Source organism: Herpailurus yagouaroundi, unplaced genomic scaffold (assembly GCF_014898765.1).
Source record: "Herpailurus yagouaroundi ecotype Mexico unplaced genomic scaffold, PumYag 100, whole genome shotgun sequence".
NCBI lineage: Eukaryota > Metazoa > Chordata > Mammalia > Carnivora > Felidae > Herpailurus > Herpailurus yagouaroundi.
The window spans coordinates 73897323-73918554 of record NW_024412391.1 but is presented as its reverse complement, the minus strand read 5'-3'; the positions used below and the strand labels follow the sequence as shown (position 1 = coordinate 73918554).

Genomic DNA, 21232 nt, shown 5'->3' with positions numbered 1-21232 from the left:
TTAGTTTCTACTTTCTCACCTCTCCCCCACTACCTCCACCTATCGCTAACATCTAAGGAAAATGTCTTCCTTCAGTACAGAAGATTCTGTCACTTTCCCACTATTGTATCAACCACTACTATGTGGCTTCTGGCTTTGAAAACCAAGCGAATGTTTTTGAAAACATGGTATTTCTATGACATTCAATAAATAAATGAAACATTTATTTCTAAGAGGATCCCAGACACTACTGTTAGGAACATGTGTGCCATACTCACCTGGTAGCCTACTATTAAAATATATTTACAATTTTTTATTAAAATTAAATAATTATTTTCCATGCAGTCACAGATTTAGGAATTCGACTGAAGAGCTGATTGACTGCTTTCTATATTTATAATGTGGCAAAACTTGACATCTTAAAATACTTTCTGAAATGCAACCACATTTAAGTTCATAATTATTTTAAATTTTTCAGCCCATTCAGTTCTTGGTAATTCCACGGTCTTTTAAAGCTATTATTTGGTGCCCCCAAGTCCCATTTTACCTAATACATAGAATCTGACTTCATTTAAAGTTTTATTCTTTGCAAAAAGATCCCTAATTTGTAAAAGGGTATCTGGAAATACACTGTTGTTTCCTAAATGGCAGATGGAGCAGTCTTTCTCAAGTTCTCGCGCTGAAAGATTCGTTGATGGTGCTATAAACTTAGGCTTTCTATAAATTCTAGCATCTACAATGCTGTACTTTTGAGTTCTCCCAACTCCTCATAGTTTCCTTTTTCTGTCTACATCCTTGATTGTCCTCTCTTCAAAAACTTCTCAACACTTTTTTTTCCCCCAATTTCCATTACATCTTTGCTGGTAGGATTGGCAACCCAATAGCACATATACCACTACTCACCTCCAGACCTCCTATGATCGGGGTCCCGTGGTCACCTCCTGTGATTAACCATAGCATTTACCCTCAATAAGTATGATGACTGATGATGTGTCATAATTTAGTCAGTCTTCAATTTGAGGAAATCCAATGTTACATACCTGGTATGTGGCTGTATATGTGCTTGTCTGATCTCTAATAGGAGGTTCTAAGCTGCTTGAGGATAAGGCTTTTTCTTTTTTCCCCTCTCTCAACACTAAAACAATGCCTTCTAAATGCCATAAAATACAACACGTGTTTGGGAGATGAATTAAATAGAAATATTAATCATCAACTAAAGAAAGAAGTTAAATGTCCTAATTATTATACAAACATTAAAAAATAAATATTAATTTGGCCCTTGAGCTTAATTAGCAGTTATACAAACTTTACTCACAAATTCCTTGATAATATTATGGTTTTTAATAGTTTTAATTTTACACTAAAAAACTAAACTTATGAAAAAATATTTAATATAAGAGTCATTTGATAAGCAAATACCAAACAAAATTATAAGTTAATCATTGGTCTCTATACACTAGATTATCCCCAACCACACTAATAGTTATCTTATCTTACTTCTTACATATTCCTATATATTTCTCATGAAAAAAATCTAGCTGATTTTAATAAATGAGTATCTTAGATGATGTAGTATACGATTTCACTTGAATATATAACTTCATTAATTGTATTTGAGACACAATCCTTTAAATCATGTTTCCTTGACTATGTCTATGCCAATAAAGCAGAATCTCAACCTGATTCAAATTTTGTCAATTTATTTCTGATTACCTACTTTGGTTGTCTACTGTTCCTTACACTGACTCAATATGTAACTAAGTTGGGATATCTGTCATACTTTGCATAACAATTTATAGATCAATCAAGTGCAACCAAAGAAATGAACCTACTTTTAAATTGTATTTTTTCTTCATAATTTATAGCTAATTGGACATAAATGCTAGTTGTTTCCAACTCCAATCGTCTGATCTTCCATGGTAGATCTGCACTTTAAAAATTAAATTTTATAAAAAGTAATTTCCAAATGAATTTAAATAATTTGCTACAAATTAATATCTCCTTGTTTTCAACTGATGATATTTTCTTGCAATCTTAAATGTAAACTAAAAGTAAGCTATTTGGGGGTCTAGCATTATTCACAGCCAACCGTTATATGAATAGTTCAATTATATTCAGTATCAAACATAGGTTAAAAAAAACATTTTTAAAAGACACTTATATTAATGCTTTATTATTTATTTTTGGCTTGGAGTATACTTTGAAAGAATGTTTTCATGAAAATATCTGTATTGTAGAGATAAATATACTTGACTGCTTTGAGCTTAGCTTCCCTCCAAATCCACTCCAAAGCAAAGGCAATTGTGCCCTGCACATAATCAACCACGCACACACGTCAAACTGTGGACTTCAAGCTAATGGCCTTACATATTAAACAACGCAAATGATGCTTATCTAGATTTTATCTCAAGTGAGCAACTTCAAAATTAACCAAAGTCATATAAAACACATTTGAAAAAATATTCTTAGAGTCTATAACCTAGAGTTTAATTGAATTCAATGAAAGTACACAACAATTTGAAATCAATTAAATTTGCTTTTGTCTACTCAATACTAAACAGCCTGTTAGAATGAATGTTAACACTTCTCAAAGTGATCTTCGCATCATTGAATTACAGATATAGCATATGTTTGGTAAAAATTTATTTAAAAATCCCTGATATTTCATTAGTTCACAAATGAGTTATGTAATTAGGAAAAATATTCTCTAATTTTTCCCTTACCCAAGGAATCCAAGATTTCAAAAGAAAAGCTGGTCATCACTTTACCAGAAGAAGAGTTAATATGTTCATGTGATTTAAAAAGCAAAGAAAATAACTAACATTTTAAAACATACAATTTTCAAAGATAATCACTATAATTCACACACATAATGTTACATATGTAATTCAATTTGTTATAGTTGTCCTTTATCTAATTTTGTATAAGCATGTTCTTTATAACTAAATTTCTTGTCTTATTTTTAAATACATTTTAGTTTAGTTGTGTAATTTCATTGACATTTAGTTTTAATTATTTCTTTGATATCATCTTATACATTTCCTAATTTTGTATGCAGCATGATGTCTCATCATCTACTTTATGAAGATAATGTTTTTCATACAGCCCTTGATGACTATGAGTATATATCATCCAAACATATAAATGTGAAATAAAACATTTGGTTATTTTTATAGGGTTGTATGTAAACAAACACATTTTGGAACATCTAGATACACTTACATGTCTGGCACTATGTTGACAAAACTCCATGATGAATAAATGAACTTGTCAAATCCTGTCAAATATATGCTCAATGTACACACGCAGCCTTACGTGTTTAGTTATGCTGTAAACCTGTTGGAATTTTTGTTTTATCTTGTTATTTTACCAATATGTTTATTGAAGAATCTTCATATTCTTCTGCACAATTGTTTTATATACATATAATGTGTGTAAAATGTGGACTGTCAGAAAAGTAGCGAAAGAAACTGTTTCCACATAATATCATAACCTTGTTTAACTAGAAAGAGTCAAACAATTGACTAAACAAAAAATATACGAAGAGTGTGCTTTATTTAATTGAATAATTATCAATAAAAATGGTCAATCCAATAGCCTGTAGAGAAGAAAATAAGTCAGAAAGTAACTAGTCTGTTGGAATTTCACTAAGAGGAGTCTGTCCACTTTCAGATTCAGTCATTTAATCTTTTTAAATCTAGATTTGAATTTCTAAAATCATATCAGTGTCTAGATAACAGAAGTAGAAGAAAAATCTTTTCATGAACACTTATTTTCCTGTGAGTCTTTGCTGAAAATGTCAGGTTTAAAAGATGAGATGTTCATGTTAGCTTAGTGCTCTACAGTCTTCAAAGGCATGAAATAATAATGCTTTTATTTGATGAGAAATGTCTTATTTTCAGGACTCAAATCATACCTATGTTCAAATGTAAACTATAGAGGAGGGAGAAAAAAGAACCGAAAGTCATGAGTCCTCTTGGCATGGAAAGGACATTTTGTATTCCTGTAAGTCTCCTCCCTTGTCACAAAATTAGTGTACAAATATTTTATTCTAAATCTAAATAATGTTTCCTGCATACTGCTATGATTATTTATTGTTAATATCATATTTAGTGCTAAGTTTTCTAGTTATGTAATGCAAAATGCACAGACTTGTCAATTACGATATTCATAGTGAGAGAAATAAAATATGAATCTTTTATTTAAGGAGAATTATAAAATTTACATTATGTTAATATCAGGTCCTTAGCCAACGAATCTCAAAAAGAGAACATTCTCTGAATTAATAAACAATGATATCACAAAAATAACATAAGTACTTTTCTATTACAAAGTCTAGCAGAATAGTACTTAATAGCTCTAAATCTTAATACTTCCACAAACTGAAATAAACTGACCAGTATATTTAGAAATGCATTTTTTAAAAAATAAAAGAAACATACAATGAAAAACTTTCCAGCTATGGAATTAAGGGATGACCATATTTTATTGACACAATTACTTAATAATGGTTTTGGAAAAGTGGACGCCAAACAAATCAAGCAAACAATCAAGAAACAACAGTAAAATAATAAACTAAAAGGAAATAAAGAAAAGCATGCTAGGAAATCTATACACAAGATCAAATTTCCATTTACAAGAAATAAAATTGAAGTAAACATGCAAAAGACGCACTAAAAAAGGTAGAATACATCCTTGGAGAAGGAAAATTAAACATGCAGAAAAATAAGAGTTTGAGTTTTGAGAGTAACAAGGTAGGTTGAGGCCCAATTTACCTTCACTGTCTGACATGGCATGTTGGAAGTCATCCATGATGAACGCTATGTCACGGTCATAGCCTCTAGTTCGTGATTCTTCTCTCATGTGTTGCTGAACTTCAGGCAATGAATGACTTGATCCAAACTGATCCCTAGTGTCTGCAGATATTGGTGGCAGGGGCCCAGCTGCAGCCCTGGCCATTCCCATTGGCTGGCCAACAGGACTGAGTGGACTTTCCTCTTCAGAATTCTGGGCCACAATTGGTATTCTTCCTCTACTCTGGCTAATTGGTAAACTGGTAGGCTTAGTTCGGCCAGAAGGTGAAGCATGACTAAAGGAAACATCTAGAGCTTCAGCCTCTTGAGCTTTCAGTCTTAGGGAGGAGCTGGAAGAATCTCTTTTAATTGATAAATCAAGCCCATAGACAGACGAAGGTCTGGAAGAAGGTCTGGACCTGCTGCCACTACTGTACGGCTTATCTGCTTCATCCTGCAAAGCTGAACGTAGGGTATTTCCCAATGTGCCCAGTCCTGTTCCAAGGGATGAGCCCATAAACTTCTGTTGGTCTGTAATATTTTTTCTGAGTCCAAAAGTGATATCATCTTGAAGAAGCCTTGCTCTGGAAGAAATGCCGCCAATAGATGAGGTGCTAGAAGTCATATAGCTTGTATAGTCAGGTTCAAGGTCTCTACTTTCTTGAATGGGAGAAAATTTTGACATTTTAGGATCAATTAGTGATTTCTTATGCTTTGACTGCTTTTGATAAAGTATGGCTGCTGGTAGTTGTTTTGCTGCTTGTTTTTCAAGTGTGAGTCTACTGATGCTGTACTTTTCGGATTTTGGAAAATGTCTATAGCCAGTATCAGCATGGTAGTAATGGGAAAGACCAGCAAGGTGATCTAAGCTCTCTGCTCCTCTACGGAATTCTTGTTTAATCTGGTGTTTCAGAAGCTTTAACTCATAAGGATCCTCCATGGGATCTTCCTCTGCTTTCACATAACTATGCAATCTGGAGGAAGTCTGTAATGGTGCCAGGAAATCCGTCACTTCTTGAGACCTACGTGTTTCAGTGGATCGAAGGAGACGGTCTGTTTTTGACAGATCCTTTTCATGAAGGCTAAATGCAGTGCTTAATGCTGCTGTTCCTTTGGTAATTTCTCCAATGTCATCAATTAGGACATAATTTCGTGGAGTATGATGGTCAATATCTGCATAGAAAGAATCTGCAGATATGCTTGATATTGGACTGCTTGCCATACTACTTCTTTCCTCCAATCCTATTCTCAAGTCTAAGCTATTGTACTTACTCCCAAGGTGGGAAACAGCATACGTATTATCAGTAGAAACAGGTGCTATCATCAGGGGTTGGTTGCGAATTACCTCATAGTTTGAAGTTATCTTGGGCTCCAAATATAATGTAGTTTGCCTTGGCTTCTGTTGTATCACCATCATTTGTGATGGCAACTGGTAAGAAGGTTGTGGGGTTGGTGTAGGTTGAGCTTGAGGTGTGAAGGACATTGTTGCCACAGCTTGAAATGTTGGTTGAGTCTGATAAGGTGAAACTTGCTGATGGTACAAAGTCTGTTGCTGAAAATGGGACTGTTGGGTATATGGGGTGGGTGCTTGGGTAGGAAGAGCAGGGGAAGAATACTGGTATTGTGTATAAGGACTCGTAGGAGGAACCAGTTGAGATTCTGTTTGGGTTTGCGGTGGTATAAACTGACTAAATTCAGTTTGGGGAGCAGTTCTTGGTCGCTCTATGCCATGCTGACTTTCTATTCTGGTGGGTCGGGTGCTGCTCACCTCACTGTCAGACATATAATCCCTATCCTCAGCTACTCCCTGGAGGTAGGCACGCTCTCTCTTTTCCCTCTCCTTTAATAATGCCTCTTTCCTCCTGTTAATTCCCATTTCCAGGTACCGTAACTTGGCATCGATCTCCTTTTCTTCCTCATCAAGTTCTGCTTGTTTCTTTCTAAGCTTTGCAGATTCCCTCTCTACAAGATCAAGCTCTCTGTCTATATCCTGGAGAATCTTGGCCCGTGCCATTGTGTTGGTTCTGCAGATCCTTCTCCTGGAAACTGTGCCCATTGTGCTGTATGTTGACTGAGTGCCTGTGGAGGTCTCCTCGGGAGGTGGGTTTGGCAGAGTTCTCTTAACTTTTTTCTGGGAGCCAGAAGGTGTCATGGTTTGAGAACCTTTTGTCTATAATTAAACAAAAATAGAACTTTATTATAAAGGGAAAAATATTTTAACAACTTTATAATTTAAATTTTAGATTAAAATGATTTTGTGTATGTTTTAGCTATGACAGCATAAGACAAAAATTTTATACATTATTTCAAGTATTAGTCACCAATACAATTAAATGAAAAACAGTTTTTCCTTTCTTGGTAAAGTGGTTAATTATTATTATAACTTCTGTGACATTAGCAGTGAGTTTTGAAATCAAGCATGGAACTCATTGCTAGGCAGACTTAGATTTTAGTTAGACTCTTGAGAGAATTCTAGAAATCCATTTTTCATCCTATTAGTATACATAAAACTATTTGTTAAATGTATTCCCAGAGTATATGTGTTAGCTGTCTAAATTTTAAATTGCATTTGTTGAAGATGCACATTTACCACTGTTAAGTTCAATTATTTCTATCTTCTCATTACTACTTTACCCGCCAAGAGTGGCTGTCCTTCCTATTCCAATCACGAAATGTTTTGAAAGGAAATCTTCAAATCTCCAATGTCTTTTTTTCCCGAAAAGAGTAATCTGAACTAATTTTCTATTTAATATTTCAATATTTTCATGACCATCTGTGTCTTATATTTTCTTAAAATTTTATTATTCTTAAGTAATTTTAGCTTTTTTTTTGTAATTTTTTTTTCAACGTTTATTTATTTTTGGGACAGAGAGAGACAGAGCATGAACGGGGAAGGGGCAGAGAGAGAGGGAGACACAGAATCAGAAACAGGCTCCAGGCTCTGAGCCATCAGCCCAGAGCCCGACGCGGGGCTCGAACTCACGGACCGCGAGATCGTGACCTGGCTGAAGTCGGATGCTTAACCGACTGCGCCACCCAGGCGCCCCACTTCTTTTTTTTTTTTTAACATTTATTCATCTTTGAGAGACAGAGAGAGACAGAGCATGAGCAGGGAAGGGGCAGAGAGAGGGAGACATAGAATCCGAAGCAGGCTCCAGGCTCTGAGCTGTCAGCACAGAGCCTGACACGGGGCTTGAACTCACAAACTGTGAGATCATGACCTGAGCTGAGGTTGGACGCTCAACCAAGTGAGCCACCCAGGCGCCCCAGTAATTTTAGCTTCTTAATGTTTTTACAACTAATACATGAAGCAAAGGAACTGACTGCTATAAAAACAAACAAACAAACAAACAAACAAACAAAAACTACTGTAGTTTTTTTTTTTTAAACCAGATAAGGTGTATTGTTGATGAACTGTTAGATATATTTGATTTCATTTGGTTTGTCATAAACTTGCATTATACAAAATCACTGGCCTTGAGAATCATACAATTTTAAAATATCAAAAGATGTGACACATCATTTCCAATAAACTGATGTAAACAAACACGATTTCCTAACACAGTGAAGAAGACAGAGACCTACACAAAATGCCAAGACAGAAGGAACTCATCCCAAAAGAAAAAACAAAAAAAAAAAAAAACAAAAAAATAAACAAGAAAAGGTCATGACTAGGGATCTAATAAAAAAAGATATAAATAACATGCTTGATCCAGAATTTAAAGCAACAACCATAAGGATACTAGCTGGGCTTGAGAAAAGAATAGAAGACACCAGGGAGTCCCTTGCTGCAGAGGTAAAAGACCTAAAGGCTAGGCCAATATGAAAAGTAAAATAGCCAAGAATTGAAACCAAATGGTATAACAACCAGGATGAAAGAAATAGAGGAATGAATAAGTGATATAAGAGTCAAAATTATGGAAAATAATGAATTTGAAAAGAGGGAAAGAATAACATTAGATCATGAATATAGACTTAGAGAACTCAGTGACTCCATAAAGCATAATAACTCTTGTATCATAGAAGCCTCAGAAGAAGAAGAGAGGGAAAAAGGGGGTAGAAGGTTTATTTAAGGAAATTACATATGAAAACTTGCATAATCTGGGGAAGGAACCAGACATTCAAATCCAGGAGGCACAGAGAGCTCCCATCAAAATCAACAAAAGCAGGACAACACCAAGACATATAGTAGTTGAATTTGCCAAATATAGAGATAAAGAAAAATCCTAAAAGCAGCAAGATAAAAGAAGCCCTTAACTTATAAGAGAAGACAAATAAGGTTAACAGGAGATCTTTCCACAGAAACTTGGCAAACCAGAAGGCAGTGGCATGATATATTCAATGTACTGAATTGGAAAAATGTGCAGCCAAGAATACTCTATGTGGTAAGGCTGTCATACAGAATAGGAGGACAGACAAAGAGTTTTCCAGACAAACAAAAACTAAAGGAGTTTGTGATCATTAAACCAACCCTGCCAGAAATATTAAAGGAGACTCTGAGCAGGAAGGAAAGACCAAAAGTGACAAAGGCTAGAAAGGAAGAGAGTAAAATCTCCAGAAACAATACAAAACAAGTAATAAAATGGCACTAAATATTACATATCTATCAATAATCACTCTGAATATAAAATGACTACATGCTCCAATCAAAAGACCACGGTGTCAGAATGGATTAAAAACAACAAACAAATAAATAAACAAACAACAACCATCTATAGGCTGCCTACAAGAGACTCATTTTAGATCTAAAGACATCTGCAACTGAAAGTGAGGGGATGGAGAGCCATTTATCATGCCAATGAATATCGAAAGAATACCAGAGTAGCCATACTTCTATCAGACAAACTAGATTTTAAACCAAAGACTATAATAAGAGATGAAGAAGGGCACTATATCTACACAAGAGGATCTAACAATTATAAATATTCACCTCCCAACCTGGAGCACCAAAATATATAAAACAATTAATAACAAACAAAAAGGAACTCATTAATAATAATACAACAATAGTAGGGGATTTAGCACTCTGCTTAAACCAATGCACAGATCATCCAAGCAGAAAAATCAACAAGGGAAGAAAAAAAAAAAAAAAGAAAAGAAAAATCAACAAGGAAACAATGGTTTTCAATGACACACAGGATCAGATGGACTTAAGGGGCATATTCAGAATACTCAATCCTAAAGCAGCAGAATACACATTCTTTTTCTTTTTTTCTTGAGAGAGAGAGAGAGACAGAGCATTAGCAGGGGAGGACCAGAGCAAGAGAGGGACACACAATCTGAAGCAGGCTCCAGGCTCTGAGCTGTCGGTACAGAGCCCAATGTGGGGCTCCAACTCACAAGCTGTGAAATCATGACCTGAGCCCAAGTCAGACACTTAACCAACTGAGCCATCCACGGGCCCCAGAATACAAATTCTTTTCAAGTACACATGGGACATTCTTCAGAATAGATCACATACTAGGTCACAAATCAGGCCTCAACAAGTACAAAGAGAGTAAGATCATACAATGCATCAACCACAACGCTATGAAACTTGAAGTCAACCACAAGAAAAAAATTTGGAAAGACCACAAATAAATGTAGGTTAAGGAATATGCTACTAAAAAATGAACGGGTCAACCAGAAAGTTAAAAGAAGAAATTAAAAAAAAATAATTTAAAAAAATACGTGGAGGGGTGCCTTGCAGTCTGTGAGTTCGAGCCCCATGACAAGCTCTGTGCTGACAGCTCAAAGCCTGGAGCCTGCTTCAGATTTTGTGTCTCCCTCTCTCTCTGCCCCTGCCACACTCACACTCTGTCTCTCTCTCAAAAATAAATAAACATTAAAACTATTTATAAAGAAAAAAGAAGCAAAGAAAAATATCAAATACCGAACTTAACTTTACACCTAAAGGAGCTAGAAAAAGAACAACAAATGAGGCCTAAATAAAGCCAGAAGAAGAAGGGAAATAATAAAGATTGAAGCAGAAATGAATGAAAAACAAAGGAACAAAAAAACTCCGTATAACAGATCAACCAAACCAGGAGCTGGTTCTTTGAAAGAATTAATAACATTGATAAACCCTTAGCCAAACTTATTCAAAATGGAAAGAGAAAGGACTAAATAAAATCATAAATGAGAATGGTAAGATTATAATCAACACCACAGAAATACAAACAATTTTAAAAGAATATTATGAAAAGTTACATGCCAACAAATTGGACAATCTAGAAGAAATGGATAAGTTCCTAGAAACATATAAACTACCAATGGAAACAGGAAGAATAGATAATTTGAACAGATCCATAACTAGTAAAGAAATTGAATCAGTAATCAAAAATCACCAAATAAACAAAATTCTGGGGCCAGATGGCTTCCTAGGGTAATTCTACCAAACATTTAAATTAGTACCTATTCTTCTCAAACTATCCCAAAAAGTAGAAATGGAAGGAACACTTCCAAACTCATTCTATGAGGCCATCATTACCTTCATTCTGAAACCAAAGAATGCATTAAAAAAGAGAATCAGCCAATATCGCTGATAAACATAGATGCAAAAATTCTCAATGAAATACTAGCAAACTGAATCCAACATTACACTAAAAGAATCATTCACCATGATCAAGTGGAACTTATTCCTGGGATGCAAGGGTGGTTCAATATTCACAAATTAATCAATAAGATACATTACATTAATAAAAGGAAGGATAAGAACCATATGATCCTCTCAATAGATTCAGAAAAAGCATATGACAAAGTGCAGCATCCTTTCTTGATAAAAAACTTCAATAAAGTAGGGATAAAGAGAACATACCTCAACATCTTAAAGGCCATATATAAAAGACCCACAGCTAATATCATCCTCGATAGGCAAAAATTGAGAACTTTCTCTCTATGATCTGGAACAAGACAAGGATGCTCACTTTCATCATTGTTATTTAACACAGTACTGGGATTCCTAGCCTGAGCAATCAATAACAAAAAGAAACAAAAGGGCATCCAAAATGGCAAGGAAGAAGTTAAACTTTCACTAATTCACAGAAGATATAATACTCTATGTAGAAAACCCGAAAGCAACAAAAACCCAAAAGCACCAAATGCCTGCTAGAGCTGATACACAAATTCAGTAAAGTTGCAGGATACAAAATCAATGCACAGAAATCTGCTGCATTTCTATATACCAATAATGAAGCAGCAGAAAGAGAAATCAAGGAATCGATCCCTTTTATAACTGCACCCAAAACCATAAGATACCTAGGAATAAACCTAACCAAAGAGGTAAAAGATAGGCCCTCTGAAAACTATAGAATACTTATGAAAGAAATTGAGACACAAAGAAATTGAAAAACATTCCATGCTTATGGATTGGAAAAACAAATATTGTTAAAATGCTATACTACCCGAGGTGAATGTACATATTTACATATTTAATGCAATCCCTATCAAAATACCACCTGTATTTTTCAGAAAGCTAGAACAAACAACTCTAAAATTTGTATGGAAACACAAAAGACCTCTTGAATAGCCAAAGCCATCTTGAAAAAAGAAAAGCAAACCTGCAAGGCATTACAATTCCAGACTTCAAGTTATATTGCAAACTATAGTGATCAAGATGGTATGGTACTGGCACAAAAACAGACACAGAGATCAATGGAACAGCATAGAAATTCCAGAAATGAAGCCACAACTATTTGATCAACTCATCTTCAACAAAGCAGGAAAGAATAGTCAATGGGAAAAAATACAGTGTCTTCAATAAATAGTGTTGGCAAAACTGGACAGCCACATGGAAAAGAATGAAACTAGACTACTTTCTTGCACCATACACAAAAATAAGTACAAAATGGATGAAAGACTTAAAGGTGAGACAGGAAATCATCAAAGTCCTAGAGGAGAACACAGGCAGCAACATCTTTGCATCCACCGTAGCAAGTTCTTACTAGGTATGTCTCCAGGGGCAAGAGAAACAAAAGCAAAAATGAACTACTGTGACTTCATTAAGATAAAAACCTTCTGCATAGCGAAGAAAACAATCAACAAAAGTAAAAGGCAACCAATGGAATGGGGAAGATATTTGCAAATAACACATGTGATAAAGGTTTAGTATCCAAAATCCATAAAAAATTATAAAACTCAACACCCAAAAAGCAAATAATCAAATAAAGGAATGGGCAGAAGTCATACACAGACATTTTTCCAAAGACATCCAGATGGCTAACATACACATGGAAAGATGCTCAACATCACTCATCATAAGGGAAATACAAATCAAAACCACAATGAGATACCACCTCACCTGTCAGAATGGCTAACACGAACAACTCAGGAAACAACAGATGTGATGAGGATGCAAAAAAGGGGTTGGTGGGAATGCAAACTGGGCAGCCACTCTGGAGAACAGTATGGAGGTTCTTCAAAAACTAAAAATAGAACTACCCTGCAATCCAGCAATTGTACTTTTACCCCATGGATACAAAAATACTGATTTGAAGGCACACATGCATCCTGATATATATAGCAGCATTGTCAACAATAGTCAAAGTATGGAAAGAGCCCAATGTCCAGCAAATGATGAATGGATGATGAAGTTGCAATATATATATATATATATATATATATATATATATAGACACACACACACATATACATATATACGTACATATATATACATACACACACACACACACACACAATGCAGTATTACTCAGCCATGTAAAAAGAATGAAATCTTGCCATTTGCAACGACATGGATGGATGAAGCTAGAGTGTATTATGTTAAGCAAATAAGTCAAAGAGAGACAAATACCATATGGTTTCACTCATATGTAAAATTTAAGAAACTAAACAGATGGACATGTGGTGGAGGGGGAAGCAAGAAACAAACCATGAAACAGAATCTTAACTATAGAGAACCAGCTGAAGGTTTCTGGATGGGAGGTTAGTGGGGGATAGGCTGAAAGGGTGATGGATATTAAGGAGGCTACTTGCTGTGATACGCAATGGGTGTTATATGTTAGTGATGATTCACTCAATTTTACTCTTGAAACTAATATAACACTGTATGTTAACTAAATGGAATTTAATAAAAACTTGAAACAAACAAAAAATAAACTGATGTAAACAAAGTTACCCAAACATTTAATAGCATATTCACAACTATATCTCAAGTCTTCTGGTTTCTAGCTGCATATTCTTTATAAACTGCTTTTTCCCCCCATTTTCTTACTAATAATCCAAAGACCTTAATTCTCTCCTTATCCCAGTTATCAAATACTGAGAGCAGAAAAATAATAGGAAGTATATGAGAATTATATATCTAAATGATTAGACCAATGAAAGATCCTATGCTTTCATTGTCCTTTTATCATTTCCAAATTCATTTCCTTGGTGTTTTTATCTGCTTTGTGTTATAATTGTTCTGCTCCCTTTATTTAAATTAATAGATGCCTACAACATGGAACAGATATTTTACATTTATTTGTCTCATTTCATCTTCATAACAACCCTATGACTTAATTGTTAGTATTAAACAAATGAAAATAATTGAAAGTGAGAGAGAATAAATTATGGGCCAAATAGTTGCTTTTGTGGCTCCAATTCCCCATATTCTTTGAGATTCCTCTGTGATGAGGAACAAGCTACAATTTTAGAATCACTCCACCATATTTCGCCAACTCACAACATTTCTTCATTGTGAATATACATCCAAATGTTTTAAATTTCAGAAACATGGGGTGCTTGGGTGGCTCAGTCGGCTGAACGTCCAACTTTGGCTTAGGTCATGATCTCATGGCTCATGAGTTCAAGTTCCACAGTGGGCTTACTGCTGTCAGCGCAGAGCCTGCTGAACCCTCTGTCCCCCTCTCTCTCTGCTCCTCCTCTGCTTGCACTCTCTCTCTCAAAAATAAATAAAACATTTTTTAAAAAAGAAAAAAAAAGAAATACTCATAAACCTTGGTCGCTATCATATGGCTTCTGATTACGAAATGGGTGCACATACTCTTGTTAAGGAAAGAAAGAAGAAATAAAAGGTTAACATAAGAACTTGAATTGTTTTTAAAGCTTTGGAGTCAAGAACTGAATTCCTCACAATTCAGTGAGTAGAATGAGAGTATGTATGTAATCTTAGGAAAAATAAAACTTTGAAGAATCATATTAATTCTTATTATTCACCGTTCATACATGTAATTTTTTTCCTAATTTACCTTTAATAGTTTATAATTCTTACTTGAGAGAATAGGCTCTAGTCAAACTCATGTTTTTTTTTTTTCTTTTTTCTTTTTTAAATAAAGTCATAGGCTAAAGAAGCATTCCAGGTTTTGGGGATTTCTAATTATCCTCCAGGGTTGCAAATATTTAATGATCCAGGACTTTTGCTTATTAATATTTCGTGACCCATAGATGCGAGTCATGGAAGTGAGAGACAAAGCTGGTTGGAAGAAGGTGGATACTTAGTAAGTTAGCCTAGCTAACAGTCCCCACAAATCTAAATAGCTTTGCTATTCTCTGCTTGGTAACAAAATAGTTTTAACTCTGACTATAAAAATAGTCACAAGGTTGAAGACTTGTCAAGGTCTCAGCCATATTCCTCCCAAATCAAAGTATAACACAGTGATTGAAAGGTTAAGTCTCTCAGGGCAGTCACTCAGTTTCAATCCCAGCTTTATTGTTTTACTGGCTGTGCGGTCTTTAGCAGGTTGCTTAAACTCCCTGGACCTCAGTTTTCTTATATGTGAAAGGAGGTTACTTTTTATTCTTATATTATTAGTTCGTCTAAGGAATAAATGAGTTAAAACAAGTATAGAGTCTAGATTAGTAATTATCCCTGAGTGCAGACAGAAATATAATAGAGAATTTGAAATGATGTCTGGGCAACTTATAATTAAAAAAACAAAAAACAAAACTGTCTTTCAAGACCATAAATAACTTCTAAGCTGGTTATTTAATTCTAAACCAATCAATGTATTGTAAAATAAGAGTACAGAATCCCAAAACAGAGAATCAAAACAAAATGATAATTGCTTAGAAAAAAATCCAGAGATGTATAAAAGAAAAGTTATCATGATTAAAGATGATGTAGTTTGAGGCCATGATTAGAGATGATGACAAAAATCTGGAAAAGTCTTAGTATTTAATAAGATGTTCCTTGATGACTAGCTTGGCAAAAGTTGTTTTTAGATGGATCCGGTGCACTTCATCTAAAAAAAATATTGTACTGCATATATAAATTTAAAATATTTTAAAATAGCTGGTGCAAAGAGTGAAGCAAGGGAAAGGAACAGTAAGTCCTCACAACAGAATGGATGGAGGTTGAAGGGGGACTCGAAGAATAGCTAATTTCGATTGCAAGACCTAGGAGGTGACTGTGATAGCAAGCAAATAAACTCCAGGATAAGTTTTTCTGTCCAAAGTTATTTTAAACAACATTCTTCTCGGGGGAGTCCATTTGTAACATGCATCTTATATAGCAAAGGAAGGGAATTTCTATTGTTCTGAGGTGTCAGGGCTATTAATAAAAATAGCAATAGGTAAGGTATATGGACACACTATCCCAAAGACTTTAAATACATGCACGCACATTATCTCCTTGTAAAAATAATCTAAGCTCAATCTAAAGGTGAGAAAAGAAGGAAATCTATTTTTCCAAAGAGCTGAACGAACTAAAAATAGATGCTAGACCAAAATTGTTCACGGATTGCTATATATAGTAAATATGGGAAAATTCAACCTATTAATTTATTTCAGGAGTTGCTAAGTGTCATTCTAAAATGCAATGTTCTAGATACTAAAGGCACAGAAGTAAGAGGCATGAGATAAAATAAACTTAACTAAACGTGATTCTCAAAGAACTTGTAAATCTGTAATATCTTTTAGGGTGCTGTATGAAGAAACTACTTGTTTTTTGCTAAATAGCCCTTGGTGTCAATATCAGAGATATACTTCTAGACTACTGTACCCCTAGAGACACACAGGAGTGTATTTTTCATTTCATAAATAGAGAAAGTTGAAAATCAGTGTTCATCGTGATAGTATCTTGGGTTTTCAAGCTTGTTCTTTAAGTTAAGTAGGAAAGGTTCTTATGAAGGCCCTTTACTTTCATTTTTTATTTTTATTAAAAATTTTTTCATGTGTTTATTTTTGAGAGAGAGGGAGAGACAGAGCATGAGCAGGGGAGGGGCAGAGAGAGAGGGAGACACAGAATCTGAAGTAGGCTCCAGGCTCCAAGCTGTCAGCACAAAGTCCGATGCGGGGCTCGAACCCGCGGACCGTGAGATCATGACCTGAGCCGAAATCAGACGCTCAATGGACGGAGCCACCCAGGTGCCCGCCCTTTACTTTTAGATAATGTTGATGTGGATTCACTTCCAAACAGTATACTTCCACATAGATTTATGGATAAATGAGTTATTTTGATACAGATAAGCATAATTTTCTAGTGAAAGCCTAACATCTTACAAGATCCTCTACTTAACAAGTCAGTAAGTAAAGAATTTTTACTATTTGAAGATAGACAAGAAAAATAAAAGCTAACAGAAGAGTAACTTGTGAAAGATAAAATGATAAATTCTATCACTCATGGAAAAATACTTTAAAAACTGATAAAACATTTAAAATCCATTAGGCCTTGCAACAGGGCACAAGGCGTGGCACATACAAAATAAAGCTATCCCATTTCTTCAACTAGAGTACTTTAGAATAGTTTACCAACCATTTCCATGAATCAAAACTCTAAAGAGGCAGTATTATGACCGTCATGAGAGTATCAGTGAATTATTGAAAGTTTATAGACATGCTTAACAAGGAAGACTTGAATCTCGACTGCCACGGGACAGAACTGACCATTTGTACATGTAATTGGAATTGTCTTTAAAAAGTAGTTTTCTCCTTATTGTTGTAATAACCCATTAACAAGAAAGAAGGGAAAAACCCAACTACAAGACTGTATTAACGGGAGAGTAAAAACGAAGTAACAGAACATATTTAAAATCAGACACTTACAAGTTATTTCTCAATCTAGTAGTACAAAACTGTTTTCCAATTATACTGTGAAAATGGCACTCAATATTTCATCAGACATCTTTAAGCCTCTCCTTATAATGTACCTCTTGTCCCAGTTTGTGTTGTTTTCTTGCTGAAAGTCATTGCTCTTGGGCTGAGCAGCCATGCAGAAAACTAGTTTCTACCTCACTGGACAGAAGCATTAGAGATGTCAGTCGGCGCAGCACTTATTGTCTTACATTTTCTGCAATGTCCCAAAGAGATTAATTTCTTTTCTTTTCTAAAATCCATCTAGAGTATTTTTCAAAGCCCTCTTAAGTAGTTTTTTAGGATGGGCATGTTTTTGTATGTATGTTTGTATGTATATGTATTTGTTTTCTCTCCTTCTCTCCTTTCCTTTTTCTTTTTTTTTTTTTTTCTTTCCTAACATTAAATCAGATGGCTGTATTCCAAGGAATGGAACAAAGTATATTTTGTTCCTATGGTCCTTTGATATAGTTCAGTATAGTGGCTGTAATATGTAGGGCTCTTTCTTTTTTTTTTTTTTCTGACTAGCAACTGCTTTATTCAACCACGACATACTATATAAAGTTCAAGAGGAATAATCACATTTTGTCACAAATCTCCTCAGAGGAGTGTTTTACTTAGAGTGTTTTAGTGAAAATTTTATCTGAAACTTATTATAGTCAAGTGACAGATTTGGGACCACACGAAAGTTAGGACTGATTGTACAATGCCTTTGGGCTATTTCAGCTATTATTTTCAATATTTATTGAAATAAATTGAATATTGAATATTTATATCATACGGGTAGGTTTGAAGTAGATAAACCCTTCTCTTTTATAATGAAACTGGTATTCTTTTTATCAATTTGTTTATTATTACTCTATCACTAAGAGGTGTTCATTCTTTTCCAGAATACTCTGCTTATCTACCCAGCTTTTTACATTTTTAGGCTTTGTCTGTCTAGAGTTATACCATTTCTTAAAGGGACCATGAAAACAGTTCTCCAAGCTACCTCTGAGAGACAACATTCAGTGTGTGAATCCATTTTTCCCCTGCAAAGTCCTCTAATATTATCCAAATCATTTTGCCTGGATTTTGAGGATCTAGTAAAAACTCATCTACCCATCTTGTGTATTCCTTCTTCTCATCATAGTCTCCCAAACTGCACTGAAGCTTTATACATGATAATTAATATCTCTTCAACACGGATTTATATTGCATCCTTTACACGAACATACCCTTCCAACATACTATATCATAAGTATCTTACATCTAGCTTCAAGTGCATACCATATTTGCAACTAGAATATACAAAGTCCCAAACATGTGAAAGCTATGGCTAAACACGATGCCATAGTTTGTGTGCTTTACGCATTAAAACGGGCGGTGGCGGGCCCGGCGCGTGTGATCTAAATTTACTTTTCAACCCTAAACAACTGCTAAACCTCACAACTGAAATTTATATATGTATATATATTTTCATGTATGGCTATATAAAAAGTATTCATATAAATGAGATGATTATTTCAGTTAGCATTATATTATTTCTTTATGGGTAAGCTGAGAAGGCCAGGGGAACTTTCTTTTTTTTTTTTTTAAATGACAACATTTATCATTTAGAAAGAGTATCATTGACAAGCATATACAGGTTTCCAATTTCTCTTTTAATCTATGTCACATAGTATTATGATTAGAAAGAAAACATTTGCTATATTTAAGTCAACATTTGAATACAAGAACAATATCTTTGTTAACTAATTTATCTATTAAATGGATATATTCTTCTGGAAGTAGATACTGTTTTACTTATTTTTGTAAAGTGTTCCCATATACAAAATTTATGACAACTAGGAAAAGTATGTAAGAAACTCCTGAGAAAATGAAAAATAATAAAAGATAAATTAGTAAAAAATGATGTAATAAAGTTAATTGGCACATGTAACAAGAATTTTCTAGACACAGGCTTAGGAACAAAAGTGAGATGATTCTGAAATGGGGCAACCGAAAGATACAGGAAGCACAGGTGATAGAACCAAGATATAATTGGCTGTCCATAACATACTATACAGGTGCTATAAAGAGGCAGATATAGACACATCTTTTGATTTGTCAGTTAAAAAGTCACTGGTGATACTGTGAAAACCAGTTCCTATGGTGATTACACTAGGTTAAAAATAAATGGTCCAAGGTAAAGCAGTGAGGGTGCATGGACTCGTCACAGCTTGGTGACCAAGAAGGACACAGGTAGTGGTTTGGGGGTGGGAGTTGTGAGGCACAGTTTTCTTTAGGGAGAAAAAACTTAACCAAGATATCGTCTGAGGTTCAGGAGGAGGGGAGGGGAAATGATTAAAGACATACAAGAAAAAAGAGGAAATGGACAAGACATTTATATAAACAACATGCTTTAGGTAGGGATAGCATCCTGTTTCAACAGTAAAAACTAAAACATTAAGACCTAAAATATATCAAAACTTACTATGTAGTGAGCATTAAGAGCTTTATATATAATTTTATTACATTTCAGACACATCTTTCTTAGAAACTATATTAATTTCAAGTTTCAGGTATTTATAACTTTAAAGATATTATATAACTTGGCCAAACTTGCAGAGCTATGACTAATAAATGGCAGAGCTGAGACTTAACTCCATGTTGGCCTAATGTCAATGGTCAAGATTAAGTACAATGCAATTTATATAAAATTCAGAATATTTTAAAATTAAAATAATCTACAATGCAGGTTTCTACATTACCACATAAGATAAATAAGAAACATGTATTAAAATAATGCACTCATACCTGATACATCAATAAACAGTACATTTAAAGTTTGGAAGAAGCAAATCATTATGGAAATGAAAAGAAAGTAAGCAAACTATCAATCCAAAATTTATTTTCAATTTCCATGAAACTTAATACTCATCTGGTTTTTCAAACTATCAATCTTCATTCTCTAAACAGTGTATATATTTCCAAATTTCTAGAAAATATGTTCAAGAAATTACTATTATTTTATGACATGAGCAGGAGACATTTTGGAGGAGTCTAACACTGAATGCGTACTTTGATTGTTTGGGATTGGCGACTTCTAGGTTTTGGTCCCCTGTCCATCTATCCAATAAATATTTTTACTAAGTCCATATTATGTGCCATGTTCTATGCTAGGCCATGATAACATAAAGATCCTGGTATCATTTCTGCCTTTAGGAAGCTTTTAGAGCTTAGAAAAATAATAGAGACATTTGACCACATGCTGTGATTTGATATGATAAATTTTATAATAAAGGCTTATATGTGGTTCTTAGAGAGGGCAGAGGGAGGAGTTTGTATCTCATATAACTCTCTCTCTAGAGGCCTCTGAGGAGACAACTTGTGGAGTAGTTTTAAATGGTAAGAAGGAAACCGTAAGGTCTATAGAGGAGTAATCTCTTGGCAGCAGAACCCATGTGAAAGGTTTAAAATATGGTTGCATG

At 34.5% G+C, this 21232-nt stretch overlaps 1 protein-coding gene across 1 annotated transcript in view; it reads right to left on the bottom strand.

Annotated features, from left to right (window-relative positions):
• PCLO (piccolo presynaptic cytomatrix protein) overlaps positions 1–21232 on the bottom strand; it is a 417562-nt gene that overhangs the window by 147093 nt on the left and 249237 nt on the right. Inside the window, 1 exon segment of the mRNA XM_040472795.1 lies at positions 4755–6942. Within this exon segment, the coding sequence (XP_040328729.1) occupies positions 4755–6942 (2188 nt within the window).